This window comes from Macrobrachium rosenbergii, chromosome 48, assembly GCF_040412425.1.
Source record: "Macrobrachium rosenbergii isolate ZJJX-2024 chromosome 48, ASM4041242v1, whole genome shotgun sequence".
Taxonomy (NCBI): Eukaryota; Metazoa; Arthropoda; class Malacostraca; order Decapoda; family Palaemonidae; genus Macrobrachium; species Macrobrachium rosenbergii.
In genome coordinates, this window is record NC_089788.1 from 25,722,584 (window position 1) to 25,734,047 (window position 11,464).

Sequence of the window (11,464 nt, forward strand, 5' to 3'; positions counted from 1 at the left end):
TAACAATAGTAGATTAAACACAAAAATACTCTGGCACATACACTAAGTATAAGGGCAAAAATGAATAGGTAAAAAATGTACAGTTACATAATGATGATAAGGCTGAGTACCACGACCTAGGGTCAGGTGTGAACGCACCGTAGAAAACAGGAGGTTCTTCATAGAAAACCCGTTGAGCGGGGACTTTACAACCTTATTATCTCTAAAATCCTATCATATTTGTAATTGGCAGATATTTTGAAATAATGAATCTGACAAAACAAATGAAAATAAACTAAACTAACTTTTGGTTTGTGATGTCCTTCATGCCAGAAAGCAAGCCCCATTGAAGTAATCTTCATTTGACCCATGGGTATTTGATGAAAAACCCATGACCCTATCCCCAGATACAGAGAATACAGAACATTGCCCTGTTTTCAACCCACAACATATGTCAACTATTGGAAACAAATCCTAAAAAAGAAATTTTTCTGAATCTTCAGGATTTTCATTTTATGCAATGCATCAAATAAGATTTAATATATATATATATATATATATATATATATATATATATATATATATATTATTATGATTAGCAAGAATTCGCTAGCAAATTGCCTCCCTCCCCCTCCTTTGTTGTTGTTGGTTGTTGTTGTGTTTCATTTACTGCCAGCGGCCGATCGATAGACCATCTGTCTATCGACTTAAAACCAAGGGTTTAAAAGATTAAAGGCGCTCCCATTTTTGATAAAGATCTTTCCTTCGAGGCAAAAGTAATCTGGCTTGGGCGTTTCTCCTACAGGCCAAAACCTCCCCTGCGGGCAGCAGGTGCAATGAGTCAAAGCATCTGTGTTGGGCGCACCCCTGTCCCATAGGAGGGGATAAAAGGCAAAAGCCCACGAGGTCTCGACACACACGCGGGCTGGAAGATATGGAGTGAACTTGTGAAGACGTCCTCAACACCTGGCCCCATCGATGCCCTTGCATCCTAACCACGTGGCCCTTCCCAAAGTATACTTCTCCTCGTGCCCTTCAACCGTATTCCTCGAGCCCACACGCCATTGCTTGGAGTTTCGAGGAGTCCCCATCGCCTTGCCCTTTACGGAAGCCCTTGCATCTCACCACGTGGAAGAAACTCGTCCTCGGAAATCGCAAGTCATCCACGGACCGCCTTCTACACGCCCTCGGAAAATCTGCTAAGGTAAAGTGCCCTGGAAGAGCCCCATTTCAGTCACGCTTTTGTCTCGTAATATTTTCTTAAAGAGAAAGCCAGAAATCTCCCTTGTCTAATGTCCGTGCGCCTCTTGCATCGGCAGTATTAATTCTTTATTACTCCTTTGGCACCCTCAGTGCAGCTTCGAATTCATTATTCTTTTGTCTATTTTCATTACTGGCGTATAATGTGCATATCTCTCATTTCAGAGGGATCCTATTTCGTGGAAGCTTCTCGGATCGTGTCTGGAATCCCCCAGTTTCATTCAATCCCGTAGGAATCTCCTTCAGGATAGTAATCTACTTGAGTTCCTCTTTCCCGTACTGATATCATTTATGTAAATACACTCCTTTAAATTTGCCCACGTGTTTTACGTAATATTTCCCTCAGTAACAAGAGCCCTAAGCTCATATGAAATTCTCCTTTGTTTTCCTCTTTTTTTACGTTTTCCCGTACCCACGAAGTCAGAATCACAAGGCTAAATTAACTTAAATTGTTGCTACCTGTCTCACAGAGCATATTTCAAACTAAAACCACGGAAAAACGTAAAAATGGCGACCTGGCCATAGATCTCGTTTTGCAGTTGCAGTTCCCCTAGTGTTGCTTTATTGCATTTGCAACTTGCCAGATCAGCTATTAGCAAAGCTAAGCTGGGTACGAGACAATTACGATTCTTTTGTGTAAAACCAGCACACAGATCCAGAAAATTCCACGTAAGTAATGTGTTAATCTTAGCAAAACCTTTTTACAATCGTGACTGTTCCTAGGAATTAGAAATAGGGACGCATGCAATCACTGAGAGAAAAGAACCGCCGTATTAGATTCGTTAATGCATGCCTTTCAGGATAGGTAGTTAGGAAATAACCAGTGCTAACCATCCTTTGCTTTGAGGAATAGTGCGAAATTCCTCTGTGTTAAAATCTTTGCCATATCTTTTGCTTCGAGGAATAGTGCGAAAATTCCTGTGTTAAAATCTTTGCCATATTCTTGCTTCGAGGAATAGTGCGAAATAAATTCCTCTGTGATAACTTTTACTTCGCATTTTCGAATTAGCGAACTGTTATTTAGGCGCGAATAAATTCCCACGTGGGACACGACGAAGTCAGCTTGCATTGCTGAAATTCTCTCAGTGTAGTTAGAATTCGAGTTAGGTGTTAGGAAAGCGAAATTTAAACTCCGCTTATAGGGAAAATTACTAGGCCGTTGTACTGTTATCCTCTCAGACGACTGGGAAATTCTCCGGAATCCCAGACGGTATATAAATATACGGGTTCATTCACCCAGAATCTAAAAATACCTCCGGTGTTGGCCAAACGACCTGCACCCCCACCCCCGCCCATGCCCGCGTGTGTAGCATTTTTTTTTTTTCCCCATTCATTTCTCTTTGGGTTTCCCGTTAGTAATTTCTAAGTCCTAAGGGACGAATCGTAATTCCAAGTCCTAAGTGACTCCTAAAATTCTATGTCGACGTGGCGAGAATTCCTCCAAATTCCACAAATTCCAAGTCCTAAGTGACTCCTAAAATTCTACGTCGCACGTGGCGAGAATTTCTCCAAATTCCAGTCCTTAGAGACTCCTAAAATTCTACGTCGCACGTGGCGAGAATTTCTCCAAATTCCAGTCCTCAGAGACTCCTAAAATTCTACGTCGCATGCGTGGCGAGAATTTCTCCAAATTCCAGTCCTCAGAGACTCCTAAAATTCTACGTCGCACGTGGCGAGAATTTCTCCAAATTCCAGTCCTCAGAGACTCCTAAAATTCTACGTCGCACGTGGCGAGAATTCCTCCAAATTCCAGTCCTCAGAGACTCCTAAAATTCTCGTCATGCGTGGCGAGAATTTCTCATTCCGCTGGAACCTAAAATTAAGTCCTTTTGAGACATTATATAGTGTAGTTCACACACATCTAAGCCCTTACGGGACTGATCATTCTAGTTCGTTAGAACAACTCCTTAACTTCACGCTACAGCCGGCCAAGTCCGAGCGTGACAAAATCCAACTACGTCTTCCGAGACACATATTAAAATTCGTTCGCCAAGAACAACCACGTCTTTCCAAGACATATCAAATTTTAACAAAAAGTCTCCTCAGACTTACTAATCACCTGTCTTATTCAGACAGATCCATTCTCCTGCAGTCTGAACCATTGAGTGTTTCAGATTCCTGCAATTGAGTCTTTTCAGACAACCTGAGTCTTTTCAGACATATCATATAACCATTATTTCAAAATGGCTAATACCAGAGCCCAACAAAACGAGGATTTCAAATTCTACATGTCCGCTGGGAAGGACATGGGACTATCGGGGCAAGATCTGAGAGCATGGGTTCAAGAACGAGTGGACGATGCCAAGGCGGAGAGAGCAAGAGAACGTGAAGAGAGGGAGAGAGAACGTGAAGAGAGGGAGAGGGAAAGAATCGCTCAAGAACAACGGGAGGAAAAAGAACGTGCAGAGAAGGATAAAGAACGTGCAGAGAGGGAGAGAGAACGTGAGGAGAGAGAGAGAGAACACGCCCATGAGCTCCAGGTGCTAGAACGACAGCACGCCACCCCCCCGCCCCCTGCCGCGGGAATGAGTGCCCTCAGCCAAGCTCACTCGTTCATGCCAAAATGGACGGAGTCCGAGCCTGAAGTATGGCTTGAAAGGGCCGAACGAGTCCTGGAGTGCTGCGATCTCTCCCCCGCGGAACTCTCCCTTGTTCTCACTAAATTCCTGGGCGGAAAGGCCCTAGTTGCCTACCACGCCCTTCCCGCCGACGATCGGGGAACTGGGAAGCCGTCACGCCAAGCAGTTCTGAAGGCGTGCGAGATTACCCCGAGCGGTGGAGAGACGTTGGAGAGAGCAGCCCAGAGAAGCAGGCCAGACTTGGTCCGATTGGGCGTACCATTCGGAGTGGGCGTTGACAAAATGGCTCGATTCGAAGGAGCCACTAACACCGCCGAGGTACTCGAGCGGTTTAAATTGAGCATTTCCTGCGCTACGCCCCTCCTGCCCTCGCCACTCATATAGTGGAAAAAGCCCGGCAACACTCACCGAGTGTTGCCGAATAGCAGACATGTGGGAAACTCACCACCCTCAAGAAGGATCCATGGGGCGGAAGATAGATCCCCGTCCCTCCTCGGAGGTTCAAATTCCCACAAAAATGGGAACTCGGGCAAGCCCATAACTTGCCATTATTGCAAGAAAACGGGCATTCCTCCGAACAGTGCCGGAACAAGAAACCGGCTCCTCTCTCTCCCGGAAAACCGACAAATAACTCGCCTGCGCCCTCCACAGGGGCAGCGGAAAGACTTTAGCCAGACCTTTGCACGGCGTGCAAGGTCTATGGCCATTCTCCCGCATGGGCGAAATGCCCACGCAATAATAAATCAACTACTCCCACCGTCGCCTTGGCCGTCACAGATCCCCAGTCATTAGGCCCTCCCGCCGAAGGGCCTGTATACGTGGCCCCTCCACGAGGTAGCGAGCCGCGCCGAGTCACTGCTTTCAAGACTCGGGCGCGCAAATCTCCCTCATCCGAAGGGACAGAGTTCCCTCACGGAGCTATTGTCAATAGACGAAAACTCGTCACGATCGAGGGAATAAATCAATTTAAGATGATACTCCCTACGGTCCAATTGAGAGTCTCACGACCTCACCAATCCAAAATGTGCAATCTTGCAGTAGCAAGCCATCTCCCCGGAGGCTATGACGTCATCCTGGGACAGGACTTCCAGTCCCTGCCGAAATCACGACAATCTAGGGGTCCACATTCCCGAGTCATTCAGCGGACGCGAGTAATCCTCCCCCGCTTCTCCCTCAGCCAAGACTGGCGCCCCCTGGGTACCAGAAGGACGTGCAGTCCCCACCAGTGCCACCTGAGTACGATGTACAGTGGCCCCCTCGATCGGTTCCCGATCCACTTCAAGTGCCCGGCCCTGCCTCAGTGCCAGTGCCAGGGCCCCAATCAGATCTCCCTTCAGGAGATGCCAAATTCCTGCCGGTGCCACTTGCATGCCCCGAGCAGGGCCAAGCTTCGTCCGTCCTGACCGACGAGCCCAAGAAACCTCTGATAGCGCCTGACTCTGCCCTAGTGCCAGCGCCAGAGCGCTACGCCGATCTCCATTCGCGGGATCCAACTCAGGACCCCCTCTCTTCCCCCGGCCTGGCACCGCTACCAGCGTCGGTCAGAGAGACGGTTCCTCCCGACCACCGCGGAAGCTCACCTGCAGGTGCGGCCTCGCAACCCGTGCCTGAGCTGGTCATCGATACCTGCGAGCCGCTCACGCCACCCCCGACCGCCTCCTCTCTGCCTCAGCCCGTCGCCGACGCAATTGCAAGTCAGGATTCTGCCATATCTCACTTGGCCGATGAACTACAAGAGCCTGACGGATCATGGTAGAACCCGCGACGGAACACTCCTGCGTCAGCTGTCGCATCAGCAGGCCCAGGTGGTACTCCGTGCCGCCCTCCGGTCGCGGGCCCTCCGCTTCCCGGCCGAGGACGACTGTCCCATTAAGAAAGACTCGAGGCGAAATTACCACGGGCGTGGGACATTCCAGGTAATTTACAAAGAGCTCTAGAGCTCCCATGGCACCTGTGCCACCATTTCATTTTCGAAGGTCTTGGCACCCCTAATCCAGAAGGGGATGTCAGACCCTCCTCTATCTTCTTCCGTTCCTCAGGAACTGCTATCTCTTACCATCCTCTACTAATCTTCCTTAAATTATCCCCACAAGAGGCAATTAAATACGGGATACCATTCCCCACACAATGTATAAATCATTAAGAATAACAGAGTGAGAAGTGGCACGCCCTTGCGCCCATACCTTGGCACCGGGCGTGCGTGTCAGCCCTCCTGAAGGAGTTGCGCCCTTGGGTGCACTTTCCTCGCCCTGGGACTGAAGTGATAGTCCGGGCCGTAATTTATAGGCAAAGGACGATAAATTCCCGCCTAACACAATAAAACCCTCACTCTTTTTCCCTTAGCTCTTCTGCCAATATCATTTACTTTCTTTTAGTCATTTAGTTATCTTTATTTTAATGAATCATGAGTCATAAACTCTTGCCCTTGTGATTTAAATGCCCCTTTTGTAAGCTCTGAGGGACGTGTCCCGCCTTTTCATATGCGGTCAAGTTTCATTCGTAATGTCTTGGTAATTTTCCTTTTGTTATTATTATCCCTTTTCCCCCTTCCATTATAAGACCCACATCTTTTGTCTGCTCGCCCGTCATAACATTGAGTAGGCAGTGGACGCATAAAATTAGCGTAGTTTAAGGTTAGCGAATTAAAACCTCGCTGAATACTCTCGCCCGCATACGGCTGTCAAAATCCGTGTGGGGCCGGCTAAACAAAATGCGTTAAAACGAAGATAAATTATCAATGCGAATATGTATAGTCATTACAGTATCGCGTAAAAGGGGATGTCATTTACAAAAAATAAACGCTGTTTTTCATTTACACAGCCTCTTCAAGGCAGATTGTACTAACCGCATGCATTTTATCTAAAATTAAGTAACCGTGTATTTTAATTCTTTCTTTTCATTTGTTGGCCATAGCCTCATATACTTGGTCCTATAATTCACAATTGTTCGAGTCACATTATAAAGTTACCAGTGGGTAACCAAATCTAAAGTAATTATTCTTTTGCAAGTGTTTAAATCACTTTGCGTTCTGTTAACGAAAATTGTCCCAATGTGTTATTAAAAGTAATGTCTCAGCTTCATAAAACCCTTAGGAGTAAAGTTCATTGCAAGGCAGAATGTAGAGTAACGTAAAGCATTTGCCGCTCATTCTTGAATATCGATGTACACACCCGAAGGAGGTATGTACATCATCTTGTATGGGGAGGTATTATGATTAGCAAGAATTCGCTAGCAAATTGCCTCCCCCCCCCTCCTTTGTTGTTGTTGGTTGTTGTGTTTCATTTACTGCCAGCCGGCCGATCGATAGACCATCTGTCTATCGACTTAAAACCAAGGGTTTAAAAGATTAAAGCGCTCCCATTTTTGATAAAGATCTTTCCTTCGAGGCAAAAGTAATCTGGCTTGGGCGTTTCTCCTACAGGCCAAAACCTCCCCTGCGGGCAGCAGGTGCAATGAGTCAAAGCATCTGTGTTGGGCGCACCCCTGTCCCATAGGAGGGGATAAAAGGCAAAAGCCCACGAGGTCTCGACACACACGCGGGCTGGAAGATATGGAGTGAACTTGTGAAGACGTCCTCAACACCTGGCCCCATCGATGCCCTTGCATCCTAACCACGTGGCCCTTCCCAAAGTATACTTCTCCTCGTGCCCTTCAACCGTATTCCTCGAGCCCACACGCCATTGCTTGGAGTTTCGAGGAGTCCCCATCGCCTTGCCCCTTTACGGAAGCCCTTGCATCTCACCACGTGGAAGAAACTCGTCCTCGGAAATCGCAAGTCATCCACGGACCGCCTTCTACACGCCCTCGGAAAATCTGCTAAGGTAAAGTGCCCTGGAAGAGCCCCATTTCAGTCACGCTTTTGTCTCGTAATATTTTCTTAAAGAGAAAGCCAGAAATCTCCCTTGTCTAATGTCCGTGCGCCTCTTGCATCGGCAGTATTAATTCTTTATTACTCCTTTGGCACCCTCAGTGCAGCTTCGAATTCATTATTCTTTTGTCTATTTTCATTACTGGCGTATAATGTGCATATCTCTCATTTCAGAGGGATCCTATTTCGTGGAAGCTTCTCGGATCGTGTCTGGAATCCCCCAGTTTCATTCAATCCCGTAGGAATCTCCTTCAGGATAGTAATCTACTTGAGTTCCTCTTTCCCGTACTGATATCATTTATGTAAATACACTCCTTTAAATTTGCCCACGTGTTTTACGTAATATTTCCCTCAGTAACAAGAGCCCTAAGCTCATATGAAATTCTCCTTTGTTTTCCTCTTTTTTTTTTTACGTTTTCCCCACCCACGAAGTCAGAATCACAAGGCTAAATTAACTTAAATTGTTGCTACCTGTCTCACAGAGCATATTTCAAACTAAAACCACGGAAAAACGTAAAAAAATATATATATATATATATATATATATATATATATATATATATATATATATATATATATATATATATATATATATATATATATATATATTTAAAAACAAATCCTTCCAGCCACTATACCTTTTAATCCTTTAACCAATTTGTGACACATTGCAATACTATCTACTAGAGCACATTTTCTGTTAATTTTTTAAAGTCCCAAATTTAATCCCTTTTCTGTCTTTACTAAACACTTTTCACACGCTACAGACAAAACTAGGACAAATTTCTTATTTTCTTTTCAGTCCTTCAAGTTCAGGATTCTTGACCTGCTCAAGCATTTACAGATTAATTTTCAATTTTCCTGTTGGTTTATTATTATCCAAGTAATTTTTATCCTTTATAAATACATCTTAAATTTAGAACTCATTTCTTCAACTGGGGAAAGAGCTGTACAGATTCTCTGGCTTGGTAGAATTGCAAGTATCAGTACTTTCGCCCTTTGGGGCCATATTAACGAAAAGTTATACAGAAATTGAATATACAGTATTTAATATCATACTGTAAGATATATTTGATTACACTGTTTACGCCATAATATGACTGATATTATGAGCAGCACAGGCGACAGAGAACAGTAGCTAAAGAGTTGATTAATAATGCTGCCTGAACAGGTGGGTACTTGTGAAAGTTGAAATCAAATTAATGAATTTCTCATTTTTTTCATATTTCTTTTACCTGATATTTTTACATCTAGGTTCACTGAAACTACATATAAACAATTTGCACACTACAGTGCTACATAAGATAAATGAAGTCTCAATGGCATTTATGATGATTTCTTGTTACAAATCAAAATGTTCCCAAAATAGCTCGATGCAAAATATATGTATATGCGTTACAAAATACCAGACATTTTCTTAATTATAGTATTGTTTATGTTGAAAGTTCGTTTTCATGGTTTGCAAATAAATATTAACTTTCTTTCTAGCTTTGCTTGGATATATATTTGGTACGTGAAAGCAATGAACTGGAATTAGAAGAGGACTTGTTTGCAAAACTGGTGTTCCTCTTCCGGTCACCTGAGACATTGATCAAATGGACTAGGCCAGAAGAGGAAGAAACGCCTGAAGATGGAGAAGCAGATCCACAGTTAGAATAAAAAGGGTATTTTGATTTTAATACAGGGAAAAATTGTGTATACATATAGTAATAATCTGTATCATGCGCTCTTTACTTCAAAGGAGTCACTTTAAGGTGTTTAAAGTTGTTACAAATTTGTATATGATACTTTATCTTATTCGAAGGTGTCATATTTTGATAGTTGGAATTTTTGTATTTTACAAAACACACATACAATCTTTTATACATAGGTATAGTCATATTTGGGGAAATATTGCTATGCATTCCTTAGAAGATGAAATGGAATACAAGGTTAATAATATTTTGGTAATATTTCTACTTTGAAAAGGAAAACTTGTACTGTATCTTTTTATGAGTTAATGCTTTCAGGCCAAGTACAGTAGTTCAAAATGTAGTTGTGAATGATAGTCCATTCTCAAGAACAAAATGTGTACTGTAATGTGTTTGTCTAGAAAATTAAGGCTAATTGTGTTGGCTTAAATATATGTATTGTTAGACTATTGTAAAAATAGCATTCACCTTCAATCACTTAAAAAAATCTGTAGGTTGAATGCTTAAGATCCATATATAAGCAGGTTCTATACAGAATTATTAAATTAATAATAACTAAAAGAGAAACTGTTTTCTGACATACAATGATTATGGCTTGCAAAATACAGGATTTGTTAAAGACATCAAGGTGATTAGAAATGCAGTCGATTACATACTGTAAGTTTACAAATATCTGGAACATTCCTTTTTAGCCGCATGTGTATAGCACAAAATAAAACTTATAAATAGTACTTGGTGGTCTAATAAAGGAAATAATTTTATTGTTTTAGATTTTGTAAGGGAAAAAGACATGCTGTATACTACTGCTTCAACATTTTAGTAAAAATACTCAAAAGACTGTATTAGAAATATTAAAACTGAAGACACTGTGACAGAAAATTCTTATTCTCTAAGTCATTGACTTGAAATGTAATGACATAGTTATAGAGGCTTCTGAAAAATGTAGCGTGGCATGGCATTGATATTGCTTTAATAGTGAGCTACTGACATGAAATGTATAGTATCTGCTAAAAAAAAATACTGTTAAATAACTTTTTTGTTACTGAAATCTTGTGATTTTGAGATCTGGAGGTGCAGTAATAAGACAAATTTTAAAAGTAATTTGTATTTTTCCAAACTATACAAACCTTTCGGTCTTTATATAGGAATTATCTTCTGCGAAGCTGGAACTGTCCGTTAAACTTTTAACAAAGTGGTAAAGTAGTTAATTACCTAACGACCGGGTGAGGAGAGTCCCGCCAGCCCGGTTGGTAGAACGACACTTTACTTTCGGCCCACGTAAATTGTGTCTTGAGGGGTGGCATGGGGTAGGCATTAAGCTGTAAAGACCTCAGGTTTGTATAGTTAGGAAAAATACAAATTACTTTAAAATTTTGTCATTTGTTCCTACACAATATACAAACCTTTCGGTCTTTATATAGGAAGACTTACTTATTGGAGGGAGGAAGCTGGGTGAGTCTCTGAACTGACTGGTAGTTTGCCGCGCTTAGGTCTTCTTCCTGGTCGAGAGATAAAAGAAAGAAGACCGTACCTCAGACAAAATGAATGAAGTATAGGAACCGTATGTTCAGTTGTCAGACTTCAGGGCACTTCCTCCAATAGATGGGTTGAAAGGAACATCATTCGAGAAGAAAGGTTAGGTCGAATCTTGCCGTAGACAATTATGTGGCCATGTATAAGCAATGGGTTCACACTGTCTATCCCTCTCTCCCCTTGCTAGAGAGGGAAGGATTTGCTTCTGTATATCTGAGAGGTTATAAAAAGGATACTCAGTTATATATGACTCACCTGCATCGATGCCCGTTCCAGCTTGTGATGGCTCAATAACCTACCTCTGCCCGCAGGGGAGGGTAATGTTGAAGGAATGATGGAGGGGGAGAGGACCAGTCACTCAACACACTCTCTTGTTCACAACCATCCATACACTTGGGCAAGATGCTACCTGTCCTCTTAGAGGAGCCAGGTAAGCTACACAACTTGTTGAGCAGCCACCACAGAACCCAAGGAAAACGTGTCCAGAGACTTGTGGGCAATATCCCGAAGGTGGAAGGAGGTGAAAGGGGTCTAACACGACCTGAGGAACCAAC

General features: G+C 43.2%; 1 protein-coding gene and 1 long non-coding RNA gene across 10 annotated transcripts in view; both read left to right on the forward strand.

The window, feature by feature from the left end:
• The window catches only part of Piezo (piezo type mechanosensitive ion channel component), a 366,537-nt gene extending 355,710 nt beyond the window's left edge, over positions 1-10,827 (forward strand). For all 9 annotated transcript variants that reach the window (XM_067091426.1, XM_067091428.1, XM_067091429.1 and 6 more), the window contains one exon: positions 9,175-10,827. In XM_067091426.1, the coding sequence (XP_066947527.1) occupies positions 9,175-9,345 (171 nt within the window). In that variant the 3' untranslated portion in view covers positions 9,346-10,827. The remainder of the gene's footprint in view (positions 1-9,174) is intronic.
• LOC136831294 (uncharacterized) lies at positions 664-8,011 on the forward strand. Its single transcript, XR_010850830.1, has 2 exons — positions 664-1,183; positions 7,240-8,011. It is a non-coding gene; the product is annotated as an uncharacterized lncRNA (long non-coding RNA).
• Positions 10,828-11,464: the final 637 nt, after the last annotated feature.